Raw genomic sequence first — 19,428 nt, 5'->3', positions numbered from 1 at the left:
ATAATATGCATATACTTGGTATAAACATAGATGTAAATAATTAACATGTTAAATGAGAATTTTGACATAAAGTACCTGGGCCCAGCTGATGTGATCCTAATTTGAATGGTTATTGAAAAGGGGAGGGTAACAAGTATACCACCAACTTTTCCGTTAAGAAATCTACAAACTATTTTCTTGCATGAACTTCAATAAAAGATTAAAGCAGACAAAAAAATATCCTTGGATAATATCTTAAAAGAAACTCTTGAATAACTAGGATTGATTAGCGCACAACTTGCTTGTACTTTTAATTATAAAGATAAAATAAATGTTAATGCGGAAAATAAATATTGTAAGATACAAGAAACTTTGTTAACGAGGAAACCTACAAGCTAGCAATCCTGAGACCTCCTCTAGTTTGAACACCCACTGTACTAAGCCGCTACAAACACTAGCCTCAGACTTCAGTCTAAAATATAGTTAAGACACAATAAATACTCCAAGCTACTCTGGTGCAAGTTGTGCCCCTTGATTCTCTCAAGAATGTATACACTTAATTACTCTAGTTGATGTCCTTTACATCCCTAGGAGTTGCTCCATAGTCCTTCGTAAAGACCAGCATCACCTTGCCTCAAACACGATGCTCAAAGATTTCCATTTGATACTACATCAAGGATAGAAATCACTTCCCTAATTTTTAGGCGAATATAAATCCAAGACTAAGAATTATTCTCTTCAAGACTTATAAAGATACCTAATCTTCAATTTACACAAGAAACAACTAGAACTTAATCTAGAATAAATTCTTATGTTTAACACACAAACATGATTTCAATAAATAAGAGTTATACTTGTTAGAGAATTGCTCGGTCGAACTCGCATACGTTGCTATCTCAAGCATGTTTGTCAATGTTAGTGATCAAAACTATAAGTCTTGATTTCTAGCCTATTTGTAGATGTCTCGGACTAGGACATAGATAGTGTAGTTGAGCTTAAATATCTCGACGTTCATCTCTTGAAGACGAAGAACTATTAACGGGAGCTTGTGGAACTTCTTCGACAAAAGGTATGTGGAGACTTGAACTTATCTATCATTGGGAAAGTCTATTTCTAATATCTCCAATATTGAAACATAAGTCGTGTTACGATATAGTTTTCTCTATACACATTTGAGATTTCGAGATGAGTATATCTCGCTTACATATTTCTCGAAATATGTGTTGGTAAGCTTTCGCTTCGACCAAGTTCATCTTATATCATGAGAAAATTGTCGAGTAATATCTTACATGGTTTGTGTGATACAATCATTTGGTGTAAGACTTGTAAGTTTTCAATAATGATTATTTCAATATCTTGAAGAAAAAAGTTGATGTTAATAGTGTGTGAAAATGGCTATTGACATTATAGAAGAATGTTTCAATGATTGAAATAAAGAGTTGATGATGTAACCATCTTTGGATATAATCATAGATAGTGTGTCCGCACATTAGTGTATAAGTCCATAAACCGGAAGACAAGAGTATGCATGTGTGTGTATACGAAATTGGTGAAGGAGAAAGGTTAAGTATGTGTACCGGTACACATACATACTGGCGGAAGTTCTCGAACCGAGAATTTCTGCTGAGTTTGGTTTTGGCAAAACTCTTAACTAGTCACCTTAAGTATGTGTACCCGTACGTATACTGTCGGAAGTCTTTGAACCGAAAATTTCAGCTGAGTTTGTGAACTTTACAAACTCAAAAACCGGTTGCTTAAGTATGCATACTTAAGCTGGTTACTTTGTCAAATCGGTCAATTCCATGAACTTAAACATTTAAATAATATGGAATGCAATCTTTTCAAACCATGTCTATAATGTTCATGATTGATTCAAGTGAATCAAACCGATTTGATTTCAATCGTGTTTTCTAAACAATTGAACAACTCTTAACTAGTTTCACTTGAGTCATTTGAACTAGTTATGGTTAAGATGAATAAGGTTGATATGAGAGTAATCATATGGATAACCTCGGTTGACTATTTGTGAAACAACATAGTGTACACGTTTAGGTACGGTTACATAAACCTAAATGAGGGTGCATTTCATTTGTGTGTAACAAGCTAAGTTTGATCTAACGGTTGAAAGATATTAGCTTGGTTGAATCAGGTTTTTCATCTAACAGTGAATATTGAATGCTTTGTTACCAAGGTAACTTGGATTGCAAACCCTGATTTGAAAACTATATAAAGGAGAACTCTAGCAACTGGGAAACCTAATCCCCACACCTCATGTGTGTTACTAGTTGCATAACTAGAGTTGATTCTCCTTTAACATTAGGTTTCTTCCCGAGACCCTGTAGGTTAACGACTTTAAGAATTCATTGGGATTGTGAAGCCAGACCCAACTATTATCTTTGTAGTTGCATGATATGATTTTGACGTTTCTATCGTGTTGAGTGCAATTGAAATAATTGGCTCGAGATTTTATATCTCCGATAGGCAAGATAGAAAAGTAATCACAAACAAACTTCATCTCATCGTTTGTGATTCCGCAATAACTTGTTTCGCTAGTCGATTAAGTTTATTGTAAGGTGATTGATAATACTAGGCTGTTCTTCGGGAATATAAGTCTGGTTTATCAATTGGTTCATGTTCACCTTGGTTTATCAAAAGACGGAACAAAAACTCTTGGGTATTTCTGTGGGAGACAGATTTGTTTATCAAGTCTTCGACTTTGGGTCGTAGCAACTCTTGGTTCTGGGTGAGATCAGCTGGAATCAAGTGCGTATTATCCTGCTGGGATCAGAGACGTAAGGAGCGCAACTGTACCTTGAATCACTGTGAGATTGATTAGGGTTCAACTACAGTCCAGTCCGAAGTTAATTGATAGTAGGCTAGTGTCTGTAGCGGCTTAATACAGTGTGTGTACAGTCTGGACTAGGTCCCGGGGTTTTTCTGCATTCGCGATTTCCTCGTTAACAAAATTCTGGTGTTTGTATTATTTCTATTCCGCAGGTTGAAATATCACAGGTTGTGCGTTAAGATCAATCAATTAGAATATCCAATCTTTGGTTGTTGATTTACATTGATTGACACTTGAACATTGGTCTTTGGTACCGTTCAAGTAACTCATCTTATATTCAATCAGGCTCGCAGATTTTTATTTGTTGATTGCGGATTGAATTAAGAGTTAGAGATATTAAACTCTTTGATTTACTTTATCTTAAATTGAGTCTGACTGTCTAGTTGATTCTCTAGAAAGTGTATTGGAGTAAGTCCTCTCAGATTTCCAAACGAATTGTTGGGTGTGGTTGTTAGACCCCCGCATTTTCAATACTCACTCTAATTTGTGGTTTCTATCAAATTTGGATTTGATATGTAATTATTGACTGCAGGGTCGTCTCTACCATTTTAGAGGTTCGGCGCGATCTTTCAAATGTACGAACAATCCATTTATGCATGCTCACACCGTTATAAAAAAAAACTAGCGGTCGAAGGGATCCCATGTTTTTTTAGCATTTTTATCTTGCTTTTTTCTTTAAAAAATTCACCAAGATGCTACGCATGTAGGGCGACCAACCCCCCCTTGGCCTATGACGAGCTGCTTGAGTGGCTTCACGTCAGAAAAGAAGAACCTTAAAATATATAACAATTATTAAGCATCACAAATACATATACATGTTTTGAAACTATCCTTCTTTCGAGATAGGTGAACTTGTGCTTCACAAATCCCAAGTCGAACCTTCAATCATAAAGATCTTTTAGGTTTGGAGGACAACTTTATAACAACATACACTGGAATGTAGGGATTAAGTTTTCTGTGATGCTAATGTCTCCAATTTATAGTGATCAGTCAAGGCTAGGTTAGTTAGGATCTAAGCAATGAATTTTTTTCAACCCAAGATAATTATTAGTGGCCTAAACCAAGTCGTTTTTAAAATTATTTCGTTGGAAGGAGTTGGACTTGTAATTAATTTCTTTTCATGGTTTGAAGTATTTTGACAGTTATAAGCCCAAGTAAATTCTTACGAAAAGAATTACTATAAAATAATTTCAAACTTTCATGTAGAGAAAATAGACTTTCTAACCAAAAGAATTAAATACGAATTAAAATTCGTAAGACTGTAGAAAGTTTTCCTTGGAATCTGAAGAATAATGAATGATCCTAAAGATATAAACGTTAAGGATTTATCTCAGTAAGCTTTTAGGTCTATGGAATCGCGGTTGAGTCTTTAGAGCAAAAGAGATAAAATATAAATTATTATCCTTGTAGATTCGCAAACTCAAAAAGGTAGGTTCACGAACTCATATGCAAACAAAGTTACAGGAGAAATCAAAACTTGTTAGGATCGCGAATTCACCGTAATAGGTTTGCAAACTCAAAGTGAAAATAATCTTATTTGAAAACATATATATATGTTAGGTTTGAAAATTCACCATGTTTGGTTCGAGAACTCAAATGCTTTTAAAGTCTCAAGAAAATTCTCTTGTACTAGGTTCGCGAACTCACCGTAATAGATTCGAGAACTCAAAGTGATATTAAAGATCATGAGAAGTTTTTCTTTATATGTTTTCGAACTCAAATGAGAAAACTTCCTTAGAGAAATTCTCTACAATAGGTTAGTGAACTCACCACAATAGGTTCGCGGACTAAAAGACCTTATTTTCCTTTAGTTTTGAGTTCTATAAGCTTTTAGATTCACAAAATATATTCAGGAGTTTAGGAACTCAAGTGAATGAACTAGTAGTAAACTTCCAATACAGTACATTAAAAACTCAAAAATGAATCTGCGGGTTTAGAATTTTCAATAACGCTTGTGTTTATTCTCCCAAGCTTATTTTCGTTCTGCAGTCAAGTGCTTGGAAATATAAACAACACTATACTTAGAAAGATGCTAATATGTGATATGATTTTCTTTGAATTAGTCCTCGACTTTTGCTACGAAGGAAATGAGTTCAACGTATAGGAAAATGGCTAGTCCTCATTACTTACCTTGATGAAGCTTCTCCAATCGATGTCTCCGTGTGATCTTCAATTTTCCATCCTCCTTGGGTAACTTGGAACATCTTAAGAATCTGGTAATTCCAAACCAAAGTTGACTTTAATTTACAAAAAATCAAGAAATAGCTTCGGCACCAAGGTATTTAGGCTTAATCGAGCGTTCACTCTAACAGTTCTAACCTTAATTAGTCTATCTAATTATGTTGAATTTACCCTTAGAAAATATAATCAGATTGATTGTAAAACTGTTTAAAGTTTAAACTTTGTATTATCCTTCTTGTAAACTTAAAAAAAATAAGGGTAATTGAGTTTCAATACTTGAATACTCAATAAATTATTAGAAGTCTGATGTATTTGATGAACATTTTGAGACCAGAAATTTCCTTTGAAGTGAGCAGGTTAAGCAGGTATACATGCAATCCAGTGAAGTAACACTAGGATGCGCTTCTTAGAGTGTTCAGGTGATTGAAGTACATTTTTACCCTTTGTTTGAATTACGAAAGATATCATGTCGTCCCTAGGGATTTTGTGATGCAAGCGAGATAGCTAATTCAAAGGTTTCGAAGTCTACAAGTGGATATACTTTCACACTAAGAATGGGTATATTTCTCCAAAATCCTCTAAAAAGACATGTATAGCTTGATCCGCTATGAAATCTGAGTTCATTGCATTATATAAAGTAGGAGAGGAAGTCGAGTGGCTAAGATACTTTTTAGAATATATCCCCCATTGGCAGAGGCCTGTGCCAGCTAGACGTATACATTTAATCGTCAAGTTGTTACAACAATCCCTGAAAACAACATGTATAATATGAAGTTTACACATATTTGTTAAGGACATATATAATTCTCTAAAAATACTCTCGGTTGTCATTATTTCTATGGATTGTGTGAATTCTAAAGAGAATATCGCGAAACTTTTGATGCAAGACCTGTACGAAGATATTGATAGTATTGCATCCAGAGGGACCAGACCTAAGCTCATAAAAGAAACACACCGTGAAGGATACTCAACCTTGCTGACTGGAGGTCCTAAAATCGATGTATCAAATGAAACAACTCTGTGGTGAGTTAAGGTAAATACTATCATAGAATTTGATTCTCTGTCCATCCCTATGGAGTGGATGTGATACTGAGAATACATGTGAAGGATGACTTCTTTATAAGTATTAATGAGATTTAATACCTTCATTTGAAATAGGGTGTAACAAAGCACTCTTGATGGACTCACTTTTCTGAATGAAGAAAATGGACAACACGACACAATCTTGGTAGCACCTAAAGAGATATCATGCATGAAAATTATTGACAAACTACACCAAATGATGGCATATTCTAGAAACAGGATACTCTATGGACAAAACGGCACAAACTTGGTAGCGCCTAAAGAGATATCATGACTGAAAGTTATTGATGAAGTACATCAAGCAATGGCATTTCAAGGCATCACGTTATTGACCATCCAATAATTCGGATAAATTTCTCACTAAGCAACGCTTCAAGACCCCATGTACACATTTTGTCTATGGTGGTATTTCTCTTTTTTCTGATTTATGATTTGGTCGCAAAGGCTTGAAACTTTTTTGGTGGTCTAATTAATACTTGTAATCGAATTTCAAGTTAAACTCAAATCCCATGTCAAGAAATACATAGAGAAGGGCCTTAATTGTACCTCACTATGTATATGAATTAGCTTCTTGTTAGCTGAGGGCCTAAGGTAAGGTCCCAAACTAAATTAGGTCTTGTATAATTGACCATGGGCATGGATGAGAGAGTTTTGAGGAGAGTAGTTCTATAATTAGGAACTAAATTTTGGCTAAATTTGGGCACGGTACAAAACAAGGGAAAATGTTTGGACATGGTGATAGCCATATTTAGGGGATATAACCAAATGTGTCCATTTATAGATTCAAATGTGATAATTATAGGCAGACCCATTGTTAACGGAAAACAAAAAAATGAGAATTTATAAATGATCAAATTGATAGACAACAACGGTACTCACAAGATCTTTTTTTTTTTTTCTCTTTTGTGAGTTTTTCTTTATATTTTCTCATTTCAATTCTCGGGTTGCAGGGTCACAATGGCCAACGTTAGAATAAATGCCGCTGTGATTCTCTTGTTTCTACCTTTAGTTTTTTCTAACGTGGCCGACGCCTTAGGTTTTGGAAGCAATCCGGGCGGCCCTCCTCCTACTGTTTTTAACGTTTTAAAATACGGTGCTGTGCCTAATGGTCACGACGATTGCGCCGAGGCATTTGTGCAAGCATGGCAGGCCGCATGCCACCATCCCGGAGGCAACGCCAGACTTCTTGTCCCAGCAGGACACTATAAACTTCTCCCAGTTGTATTCCAGGGGCCATGCACTACCTCACCCATTGTTGTTCAGGTGCAAGGAATTGTTACAGGATCAGATCAGGTAAGTGATTACGAAGAAAACCAATGGATCCTATTCGAAAATATTAATGGCTTGGTTCTTACCGGCGGAGGAACTTTTGATGGTAGCGGTGACAAAACATGGAAATACAACGACTGTCACGTGAATCCCGATTGCCAACTTCTTGCTGTTGTAAGTATACATAGCACAAAAATTCATTCCAAAGATGTATATATTTTTTGCGGATATTTAATGCTCTCTTTTTCTTTTTTTTTTCTTCAAAGGGGTTGAAATTCAGCCATGTAACCAAGGGAGTCGTTAGACAACTCAATTCTCTCAACCCTCAAGGATTTCACATGTCACTCTACAAATGCGATGATTTTAAGATACATAGCATGCACATTACTGCCCCAATGACTAGCCCTAACACTGATGGAATTCATGTTAGTACATCAAACAACATCAGAATTTCCAGAAGCACTATTGCAACTGGTGACGATTGCGTCTCCGTTGGCCAGGGTTCCACCAATGTGTCTGTCTCCAAAGTCACCTGTGGCCCAGGACATGGAATTAGGTAATAATCTGCAAAACCACAAAATTTCTTGTATCACCTTACTAATATCCGGATTCATCCAAATTAATTAATTTATTTTTTTTTGTGAACAGCGTTGGAAGTCTTGGAAAACAACAAGATGAACTGGATGTGAGGGGTCTTATTGTGAGGAACTGTACTTTGAGTGGAACCGAAAACGGTCTTCGAATCAAAACCTGGCCTGCCTCACCTGCAATCAAGGCTTCTCACTTCATTTACCAAGATATAATCATGAACAATGTCAAGAACCCAATCATCATTGATCAGTGTTACGGAAGCAAGAAGAAGTGCGTTTCACAGGTATACAACCGATCCATCATTGACTTAATTAATCTTCACTCATTTGCTCGCAACATACTGAATTGTGTGTTTATGTTTGTGACGTGACAGCCTTCTAGAGTGGCCGTTAGCGATGTTCACTTCATAAACGTTCATGGAACCTCAGTTTCAAATGTTGCTATAAATATTGGATGCAGCCCAATGGTTCCTTGCCAAAATGTAGACTTGTTCAACGTCAACTTGAAGTACACTGGTCCTGCTAACCATGGCTCAGAATCATCTTCCGTGTGTACAAACGCGAAAGTTGGTTTCCGAGGAATCAATTATCCTGCACTTTGCAAGGCTGTCGCTTAAAAAAAAAAATGATATTTCATCATTTCTAGGCGGTGTTAGTCCTCTACTGCTGCATTGCCATTGATGGTGTCTTTTATGAGAAATGCTTGCTGCGTTGCCATTAATTAAATTTATAAGATAACTTAGAGAAAGTCGTGTCTTTAACAATTACACAAAACATTGTAACTTATTACACAAGAAAAAACAGAAGCAAATTAATGATATCGGGTGAGTAATTTTAGGTGTGCAAACATCAATTGCTAAGAAGAAACAATTCATGAAAGTTTTGGATCTTCAGTAAGCCAATTGCAACATTTCTGACTCATTCTCCAACAACTGGAACTAATACGGTTGTTACAGGGGTTACTAATCAGGGATTGTTTTATTTTATATAGATTTGGTGACCCCGTGTAGCAGCTTCGTAAATCAATAGTGAACAATATTACAAGTATATTCAACGATAGCATTTTTACCACTAGCCCAGTATGTCTTTGCAGTTACAAACCCCCGGGCAAATTTGAAATACCCAGTTCCACCAACAATCGCAAATTCACGGTCTGTATTAGCGATGGGATTGCGAGTAAAAATACTGATAGTAGAACCATTAAACTTCTTGTTCCCTGTAAAAACAAGACTTATTCCCATAATCAAAGACAAATCCTTCTGTGCAGAAAATCCAAACAAACCTTGAGCTCGACCGATAAGTCTGGAATTTGGGTCAGGTCCTACCGTTAATGGATCATCCGCCATGTACAATTCCCCGAAAAACGTCGACGAAGTATTTGATACTCCGGGTGCTTCAGCGATTTTGAAAGTGGTTGGATAGTCGCCGGTGATGTTGTCGTGGAAGTAAAAATGTAACTCTGTCATCTTTTCCATACCCATTTTGTATGGAACAGTTTCACTGCACCAACTCTTTTTCTTACTAGCTTGTGCAGGAGTCATGGATATAACCATAACAACAACAAGAACAGATGAGATATACTTCATAACACCCATGATAATATTTTGATGATTTCTCTCTAGCTTTTTCCTGAACTATTTGCGACTATCTGTTTCAAGTTTATATAGATAAACTGCTCATAGCTGGATGAACATAAGAATAATAGATGTGAGAATGGCTATGCACTTGGGGACAGCTACTAGTGAATAAGACTTGCACGATCACAGGGATATGTCAGATCAAGGAACTGGAAAATTGGTATAATTGACCATAATTTAGAAATGGCCACGAGTGTTGCGTGTTACAAGTTTTAATCAGAACTGTTATGGGATATGCCATGTTATACAAGAAATTTGCAGCTATATTATTATTATTGAATTGCATTATTGTAGATGTCGACAAATTGAATCCGATTTACTCAGCAAAGGAGGAAGGGGCTTTCATGTCGATACACGACAAATAGCTTTCCGCGAAGAGGCTACTTGTGGTTGTAGGACAAAATACCAGATTTAAAGTTTAGGACATCTTGCTGCATTGAAGTTGTGAAACGCGCCCTAGGCGCACGAGTCGTGCAAGGGGCGCCTACACAATAAAACGCCCAAGGCGCAAAAGTGAGTAAATTTCTTTTTTCTAAAAAATTTTCTGGGCGCCTTGGGCGCACCTAGGCCTCGCCTAGCGCCTAATACAACATCATGCTGCATAACAAGATTTCATAAGTACACTTCAAGAAACCAGGACCAGAAGTTAGGGGAAGAGAACAGACTGCATAATCTATGGAAGACTCGCGAAACTTGCAATCTGGTTTACTAAAAAGAAAAAGGAAAAAATTGCCGGAAAAAATTGCTAGGCAACAGGAAAGCACCTACCATGAATACATGAATAATTTTAATCTGGCAATGTCCGTTGAAGTATTCAAGAATTACACATTATCAAAACCATGAAAAAGAAACGATTCTACATACACACAGATCAGATGTAACGAAGATACACAATTCCTTGGTGGTTGATGAAATACAATAGGCAGCTTACACGGGAAAAACCAGGAACGAAACAATGTTGTCAGGTGAATAAATTAATTGTTCAACATCAATTGCCAAACCTCAACTGCTAGAAAGAACCAATTCTTAAAAGTTTTGGATCTTTGGAAAGTTGATGGCCCAATAAATATTCTAACATAGCTCACCATATCCGATTCGGGTCATGTCAAATGAAGATTACTGGATCTTCTATTGAGCAGTATGCAATTTAACTGATGATAGAATGACTGACCCTAAAAACGTTCACAAAATCAATAGTAAAGATCACTACTAGTCTTTGTAATCTTTGATTGGCCTTGCCTGGAAGCCTCCTTCAGGTCGCTTAACAAGATTGTAAGGCATGTGGGTCCCAAGTAGTTTATCCCAAATTGGGAAAAATGGTTGTGAATAATTAAATTTTGTTCCCTGTAATTGATGATGGATATCATGGTAAGCAGTGTTGTTCTGGAATAAAAGATGGAAGATGTTACCAGGCAGCCAGAGACCACAATGATCATCGACAGTTTTCACCACAGCAAGGCAGAAGAAGATCACAGCTGTCCGTGCAGTCATTCCTGAAATCAAGAATGAGAAGACCCCACCAAATGTGTCGAGCAAAAGCCCCTCTAGAGGGTGGTTATAAAGAGCCCCAATTGCATATGGAACAACCAGTCTGTGATGTTGAGAGTGAACATGTCGATAGAGGAACTTGTTTTGGTGCATGTAGCGGTGTACAAAGTACTGCCATGTATCCATGACCAACATGGCCACAAAAATCTGCAAAAGCTGAATAGGAAGAGAAGGCTGAACCACAACCTCAGATGTGCTCAACATAGAGGTTATCTGTACAAAAACAGCCAATTCAATACAGGATTACTATCAGAGCGGAGAAATATCTGTACAAATATTTACATCATAGACATATTTTCTAAGTGAAAATTTTTCGAGTGGACCTCTGCAAGATTGGACATTTTCCTGATACCTAATAGTTTAATTTACAGCTTCTTTGAAGCAGATGTAGGATCAATTCAAACTCAAATATAAAGCTTCCTTCATAACAGTACTCTTTTCACATTTGAACTCCATGAGATATCAAGATGGCTTTAGTCACTAAGGAACTGGGATCTAGCTGAAATAAGTTCAACATATCAAACAACAACCTACCTACTCTGGATTAAGAGAAGAAACCCACCTTAACACTTCGTTGTGGGTTACCTTAAATAAGACCCCCGTGCAATGGAAATATGCACACCCCTGTCACAGATCTATATATGCTGAGGTGACAGAGACATTTTCCTAATCGGTTAGTTATCACTTGGGTTTGGGTTTGACATTATCAAAATAACTAGATCAACTAATAAATCAGTGGTGCTATCAGGTTACAAGAAAATATTGCGCATTTGACACTTCTATCAGCAAATCACTAGTTCTGATACCAAATTCTAAATGGATATTTAGGATTTATACATTACTGCATCATACTACAGTTTAATCAAATAGGCATAACTGATTGCCTGATAGAGAATGGAACCAAATTGTTGTTTCCTGCTCAGATTAGACGATGGTTCACCTAACTGAAAGACACAACCAATCTCACCCTAACACAGCATATGCAATTTGCAAAATTTAATCTTCATAAAGATATTAAAAACACATCCAATTCAAAGCAAGCCACAGCCACATCGGCTTCTAGGCTTGCATTCATACTAGCTACTGCACTTTAGGTACACTTGCAAGTCCCATTTTGCAAACGGATCAGTCATTCATACTAGCCTACTGCAAAAGGAAAAAAATATATGCTAAGGAAAAATTATAAGTACGGGGCAAAGAGAGTGATGCTAGTGCAATCATCAGAGAGGAATTTATGCTGACAACAAATCATCAAACCCCAACAGCTAAGTCCGAATACAATCAAGAAGATATAACTTGCAGCAGTGGTCACCAAGAACTCGAATAACACACAGTACTTGCAATTGATAATTGTGACAACAAGATAATAAGGATATCCTAGCATGACCTCTACAACCACAAATCCATTATCATCTACCCTTCTTAACACAAAGAAACAACCTTAAAGATTTAACCAAATCCCAAACTATGGAGTCAACCTAGTATCAGTATAAACTTGGTGTATCAAAATCTTAATGCATCCTCATCAATATATGCAATAAAATTCAAAATGAGAGTAAAATTAGGGTTTGGAAATAGTAATACTAACCAAGAAGAGTACATGGGCAACAGTAGCTTGAGCAAGCTGTTGTAATAAAACACCTTTAATCACAGTAGAGAGTGCAACACAATTCTTCTCATCAGTCTCTTTTCTTGTATGTAAACGATATTGATCTAATGGTGGTAATAACTGATAAATCCCAGCATATATCCAATACAATACTATTGGTGCAAATGTACCCATTACTTCATCACTCAAATAATCTTCCCAGAATACCATCTTGCAGTAATCCAAATTCAATCAAAAAATCATAAAAAATTATACCTTTTTTTTCTTTCAAAATCGGTACAAAAGTCTACACCACTGTACTGCAGATGTAGATCTCAATTGCCTCATTTGTAACTTTGAATTCTGAAAGAACCCCAGAGCACAAAAACCCCTTTAGATCAGTCAAAATGGTGATGATTTTAAGATGTCATTTATGGAAAGGAAAAAAATTGAAATTTTTGGAAATGAAAGTTTCTGATATTTTTGTAATTTTTAGGGTTTGGGGCAGTGTATTTCTGTTGTTGTGTAAGAAAAGGGTAGAATTGGAAAAATGGTCTCATTTTTTGTTTTGTTGCTGCTTTTCTAGCTGTCTCTGAATATAGTGAAGATTAGTAACAGTAGTGGTGTCTATGTGTCTGTACTCCAATTGTTAATGGTGGGTACTAATTTATTTGGGGTATACCAAATTTCATATAAGACATAACATCCTTTACCTATAGAATGATACACCCCCAAGCGATTATTACCCCCTATTAGCATCCATGAGATTTCAATGGTGAATCTCCTGATTCTGCACCAGTTAGTCAGAGACAGATAAGAGCCACTAATTTGTGTTTGATCTTAAACTGTACACGCATCACCTTTGCTACACTCCCACTATTTAAGCTAACACTCCATTGACACCCTGCTTGAAAGTTGAGCAGTTGACCTTGCTACCAAATTGCCAATGCCAATTTGTCATCAACTGCAACATTCAACTCAACTACTGCTGCACCTAAAATGCAAAGCATGTAACAGTGATGCATCTGATTCAGCTTAAGATTTTTAGTTATGTACTCAATAAAGAGTTTCCATGGAGCCGGTGTCGTTGTAGTACAGTGGTCAAGTTACTGGATGATGATACCAGTGAGCTCGAATAGCGCCAAATTCTTTACTGATCAAAAAAATAGAGTTTACAAGGACAAAAGCTATTGACCATGGGGATTGCCAGAAAGAGCTAAAGAGAAGGAAGGCTTTTACAGAGATTAGGTTCTAACTTTCAGTTTTACAGTGGGTTGCATTATGTATCACAAAATATTTAAACAGCAGAAAAAGCAGCAAAACGCGATTAACTTGAAATCGAGTTGCAGTTGGAGCAACTCTTTTTTATTTACAGAAGATATGTACAGTTAAAACATTGACGAGAAACCAGAATAAACCCAATTACAATGAGAAATCCAAAAATAGAAAAGCTACTACTAATACAATGCTTAGAACAGAGTAGTATTCGTGTTTTTTCTGCTTCTCTCAATAATGATGAAATTTGCAACAACATAAGTAAACCCAACACTAGATATTCTACAAATGAACCCCTTGCACGGCATACATGATACAAATTACACAGAACACTAATGTGGGTCTGTCTTGAACATCCAAAATAGACCTCCACCGGACTAACTAATAATACCTTCCTTTTGAAATGATATCTTAAAATTGGGAATCACACAAATATGCAGATAAAAATTTACATACCGGCGAGAACTTTCTTCATAGGTTCAGAACATTGTTAACATTCCCACCGAGAAAAGACATGAGCCCTCCACCATGGACCCTTCCTTCTGGGATCCTTAGATTGATAAGGTTGTTGTTGTTCACACCAGCTCCATTGCCTCCTGCAGCACCACCCAAGAGACCTGGAGAGGATGATGACGACTTCATTGACAAAGGAACCAAAACCTGCGGCGGGATTAAAAACTGCTGTTGTCTTTTTGCTGGCTTTTCTGCTGTATCGACACAATCAGAAACTGCACTCACGCCTGAAGAAGAGCTGCTACCAAATGTAGAAACAGATACAAGACCACGAAAGAGTCCTGGACCAATCATGCCGCTCTTTCCTGGATCCTTATCCTGTACCAAACTGCCATGTGCTGCACAAAGCCCACTTTTCCCTCTTGCAAACTTCTCGCAAGCTCCTTGTCCCCACATGCACCTTTTCCCTCCACCGTGAGCCTTGCAGTAATCTGTACTCCCTTGAGCACTTTTACCGCAGTTATCGAACCGGCAACGTTTTCCACCGCCGTGTTTAACACAGCAATCAGTGCGGCCACGTGCACTCTTTGTACAGCCCGCAACAGCACAACGTTTTCCTCCACCATGGGCAACACAGTAATCAGTCCCCCCATGAACACTCTTCGGGCAGATACCACCACCATCATAAAGGCAGCGTTTTCCTCCACCGTGCCCTTTGCAGAGTGGTGTGCTCCCTTCAGCACCTTTTGTACACCCTTGAAATACACACCTCTTTCCCCCACCATGAGCCTTACAGTGCATAGTGCTACCTTGAGCCCCTTTGGTGCAACCGGGATGCTGGCACCGGCGGCCCCCACCATGAGAGATGCATAATCCAGCCTGACCCTCAGCACTGCGGGTACATCCTTCCACTTTGCATCTCTTGCCTCCACCATGCCTGATGCACAGACCTGACTTTCCCCTTGCTGCTTTGGTGCAACCCGAATGTCCACATCGTCTCCCACCTCCGTGGGCTATGCAATAATCTGTCTTTCCTTCAGCACTTTTGGTGCAACCCAAAGTTTGGCACCTCCTTCCTCCCCCGTGAGCTTTGCAGTATGCAGTTCGGCTTTCAGCACCTTTGTTGCACCCTGGTTTCTGACATCTCTGACCTCCTCCATGTGCAATACAGAGACCAGAAGCACCACGTGCACCCTTTGAACACCCATCGTACTTACATTTCTTCGGATGGTTGCGCTGGTCCGTAGTTGTTCTGGTAGTTGCGGACTCGGAGATTGTACCCATGGAGTAATCTGTTGTTCCCGAGCGCTCAGGGCTCACTTCAGCTAGACAATGATGATGACGTTTCTTGGTTATCGGGCTAAGATCCAAAAATTTCTCAGTCTCCATCAAACTTTTATTGTTATCTAGCCTTGGAGCAAGGAGAAGAGATGGCATATAACCACCTGATTTCTTGGCCGAAGTGGATCCCTCGTCAACAATCGGAATAGACGTTCTGTTCTCGCCAAAAGATATTTGGCTCACAAAGGGCGTGTTCAGATCATTCCATGTAGAAATTGGTCCATGCACGCTGGAAACATCTCCACTCTCTCTAGACAAGCCAAGTTTCAAGAGTCCAGGATCACCATTAGAAGCCAACCCTTCACCAAATATGATGGAAGATTCCTTGCTTTTGTTAACCCCCATAGAAAAATAATCACCAGAATATGAACTCGCTGTTGGACCTAGTCCAAGAACTAACCTACAAGTGTCATCAGGAACTTGGACAGAAAGAGCATCATTAATAGCGCAAGAGTTTGAAGACCTACTCATCTTGCTTGTGCTATAGCCAAGACAATCCAAGCGCAGAGCAGTATCACCACAGTGGTCACTCTGGCCAAGTTCACGATTGCTAGGAATGAAAAGACCTGACATGCTGTGTTGCATTTTGTATAGAATACGTATATGCAGTGAAAAACTAGATGCAGTTTGATTTGAGAGCGCTAGCAAACTAACACCGGATGAGAAGAAGAAGAGAAGATTCTAGCAGAAATATAGTGGAACTGGAAATTGAGAATACTGGGAAAAATCTAACAAAAGATGACATGTCAGAGCCACTGCTTACGAAACCAGACGTGTCTGATCTGTCCATTGTTACTGAATCCAGTTCAGGTAAGATGAGAACCTGTTACCAGTGCACTTTAGTTCCTAAAATATCCGACCACATTCCTCGAATAGACGTTTATTAGAAGCATAACACTTTGACACGCAGAGAAGACCTGCAGAATATCAATTTCCACTTGCCGTACAATCCCTAAGCTTCATTAAACCTAACAGAAAGAAAACAATCAATAAGAACTTAGAATAAAATCAACTCAACTCATTTAACATTAGCTGTTTATGCTTAAGAGATTTGAGAATCGAAATAAAAATATATTTATCTAATAACAAGAGGGAGATGATGCTAATTCAACGACATTATCGGCCAATCTATTGTCCAGAATCATGTCAGCTTCTTGCAACAGTTAGTGTTACAGCTAGATTATCAAAGCCACAATTACCCCGAACATTAAAATCAACATTTATCCGACTACTGACAGGTGATTCCCCCACAATCAAAAAAGTCCTACACAAGCACACCAAGAAGGTTGCTACAACTTATTGACTAGTGAACCAGACCTACACAACCTACAAGAAACAAACCTACAACCTACAAGAACCAGACCTATAACCTGACATTTTTAGCGTTTATGCTCTAGTTGGATAACTCAATCCATTAAATGAACAAAACTAGCAATAGATTCCCTAAATATGTCATACAAATTCAAAGATGCACGGCAGATCTATGAGGCACACAGCTATAGAATCATCATACACCCAGTAATCCACCGCTACTCAATACAAAGTCTAACAATTAGAGCATTCATTGAAAAATAACCAGGGAAGCTAAACAACGTTTCTACACCTCTTAGATATTTGATACATACACGGCGTTTTTCACCACCAGTATATGGTGTTTCTGACCACCTAATAAATTGAGCATGTACTAACTGTTTCAATAACTATGATAGCAAACTCAACCCACTTATCCCTCCAAAGAATTAAATGAAATTCCGCATCAAAAATCAGTAACTGATTTTTTTTTCTTTTACGGTTTTCCTTCCATACTACCAACTACTACTCTAATTTGTGTTTCTTTCAGAAACCTACAAATCTAAATCTTAAAAAAGAAAAACAAATTCAACATAAAAGTTATTTGCCGCTGAAAACATCAATATCCACCTCAGTAGATAAAAATCATGGACATATCCATTTCTCAAGATCAACTTGAGCTCAAGCTTTTGATTAAACATATCATCATAAAAAATATATAAGAAAACCTTACAATTTGAAAAAGAACATCCAACAAATCCAACTTTAAAGCATCATACACAAAAACGAATTCAACGAAAAACCTGAAACAAAAGCTAAATACAACTTTCATTAGACCTCTCCAAACCCCATAAATTCAAATTCTGTTATAAACCAAACCTTTCTCTCCTTCCTTGATAAGATCCCTTTGAGTATTTTGAGCCATTTACTGTAGTTTAACCTTGTTTCCAAAAATAACCTTCTGAGAAACACTCATTTTTCAGATCTGTAGTTTAATCACTTATAATATCTCTAACAAATCAATTACCAAAGTAAAACCATTAAAATTTCTCAATACAATTTCAGAGGAACCATTAAAATCTCTAACAGAGATTTTCATAATTGAACTAACATAATCTTAAGAACTCAAAGAACAATACAATTTCAGAGGAATCAAACAAGAAACAAAATCAAATCAAAGAACAATATAATTAAAATCAAACAATGACTTAAAAAAGAATATATTCATGAAGCATAAAAGCATCATAATAAAGAGAATATAACATGGAAAAAAAAAAAGTGAACCCTAAAATTACAAAAAACCTTAATCTCTTCCATTAATGAAAGACAACAAAACTCTAACCAACTCCAACTGCGTACCTGAAAAAACTGAATTGCGTCGCCATTTAAAGCAACTTTGTAAGAAGCTTAAAGAATCAGCAGGAGTTACGAAAAAGGCAAGAAATCAATCAGTGGAAGAATGAATGATGCAGAGAGACAGACAGAGTAGAGAGAAATGAAAAAGGGAGAAGATTAAAAAAGAATGGCAGAGAGGAAGAAACTATATATAAAAAGAAATTAAATGAGGGACTTCATGTTTAATTAACGAAAATATCAAGGTTACGGAATATAATTTTAGTAAAAATTAGTTTAGCTGACATTAGCTAACGCCGTCTTGTTTTTTCTTTAATCATTTAATGTACACGGCTTCGTTTGTTTTTCTGTGACGCGCTGAGCCGTTTGGGCTTGGGGCCCGTATTGTGCGCGTGCTTGACAGGTTCTCGTTTTTAACTATCCCTAGGCCGTTTTTTGTTTCCGACCGGATGTTAAACTTCCGACAAGGTAAAGTTTGATTATTTGTTATGTGGGATGACGTACGTTTGCCGACCAAATTTTGTGGTGTTTACTATACTGAAAAATTCAGCAACACTCTCACTTGTCTTGTTTGGCATGCTGGTTTAGGTGTTTGCAGTCAGTTATCTGAATTTGCACGCCTCAGATTGTCGACCCAACATTTGGACAGGTCCATACTAGGTCCGTATAAAAGAAAAATATTGTGCCATCAAACGAAATAACTAACCTGCAACCACCTATGGAATTATCAGGCAGATCTAGATCTACTGATGAGGATTGTTCTGTTTTATATGGCGTAAACTTAAACCATGCAGATATTGGAGTCATAAGCCAATGTTGTAATTTAAGAGAGAAAACCTGGGAAGTTAAGAAAGCCATTGCAAAGATTTCGGATTTGCCTGTTTCTTCTTCTTGTTATTTTTTCTCTTCCTGAGATTTTTGTATACTAATGCCAATTGTTGTTGCTAGAGTAAGATTTTTGGTGACAAATATATTTTGTCAAACCATAAAATAATT

General features: G+C 37.3%; 4 protein-coding genes across 6 annotated transcripts; 1 reads left to right on the top strand and 3 right to left on the bottom strand.

Moving 5' to 3' along the window:
* Nucleotides 1–6,972: 6,972 nt before the first annotated feature.
* On the top strand, nt 6,973–8,857 carry LOC113287031 (exopolygalacturonase-like). The gene is made up of 4 exons (XM_026535690.1): nt 6,973–7,531; nt 7,624–7,913; nt 8,006–8,231; nt 8,322–8,857. Exons 1-4 carry the CDS (start codon nt 7,046–7,048, stop codon nt 8,562–8,564), a joined length of 1,245 nt encoding a protein of 414 aa, XP_026391475.1. The 5' UTR covers nt 6,973–7,045; the 3' UTR covers nt 8,565–8,857.
* Nucleotides 8,858–8,918: 61 nt separating this feature from the next.
* Nucleotides 8,919–9,734, bottom strand: LOC113287032 (dirigent protein 2-like). The gene has a single exon (XM_026535691.1). The coding sequence runs from the start codon at nt 9,540–9,542 to the stop codon at nt 8,970–8,972; it is 573 nt and encodes a 190-aa protein (XP_026391476.1). The 5' UTR covers nt 9,543–9,734; the 3' UTR covers nt 8,919–8,969.
* Nucleotides 9,735–10,316: 582 nt separating this feature from the next.
* LOC113287030 (sphinganine C4-monooxygenase 1-like) lies at nt 10,317–13,273 on the bottom strand. Its single transcript, XM_026535689.1, has 2 exons — nt 12,721–13,273; nt 10,317–11,345 (listed from the first exon to the last, which is right to left on the bottom strand). The coding sequence occupies exons 1-2, from the start codon at nt 12,949–12,951 to the stop codon at nt 10,794–10,796; spliced, it is 783 nt and encodes a 260-aa protein (XP_026391474.1). The 5' UTR covers nt 12,952–13,273; the 3' UTR covers nt 10,317–10,793.
* A 774-nt stretch (nt 13,274–14,047) lies between these two features.
* LOC113287029 lies at nt 14,048–18,595 on the bottom strand. Of its 3 annotated transcripts, XM_026535688.1 has the most exons (3): nt 18,439–18,590; nt 17,959–18,019; nt 14,048–16,757 (listed from the first exon to the last, which is right to left on the bottom strand). In XM_026535688.1, the coding sequence occupies exon 3, from the start codon at nt 16,372–16,374 to the stop codon at nt 14,467–14,469; it is 1,908 nt and encodes a 635-aa protein (XP_026391473.1). In that variant the 5' UTR covers nt 16,375–16,757; nt 17,959–18,019; nt 18,439–18,590; the 3' UTR covers nt 14,048–14,466. The 3 variants fall into 3 exon arrangements, with proteins under 3 accessions (XP_026391473.1, XP_026391471.1, XP_026391472.1); XM_026535686.1 differs by lacking the exon at nt 17,959–18,019 and having other exon boundaries at nt 18,439–18,595; XM_026535687.1 differs by lacking the exons at nt 17,959–18,019; nt 18,439–18,590 and adding an exon at nt 17,813–17,922.
* Between the last annotated feature and the right edge of the window lie 833 nt (nt 18,596–19,428).

The sequence above is a fragment of the Papaver somniferum genome, chromosome 6 (genome assembly GCF_003573695.1).
Source record: "Papaver somniferum cultivar HN1 chromosome 6, ASM357369v1, whole genome shotgun sequence".
In the NCBI taxonomy this organism is placed as follows: domain Eukaryota; kingdom Viridiplantae; phylum Streptophyta; class Magnoliopsida; order Ranunculales; family Papaveraceae; genus Papaver; species Papaver somniferum.
Note: the sequence above shows the minus strand (reverse complement) of the source record. Positions and strands in the feature narration are given on the sequence as shown.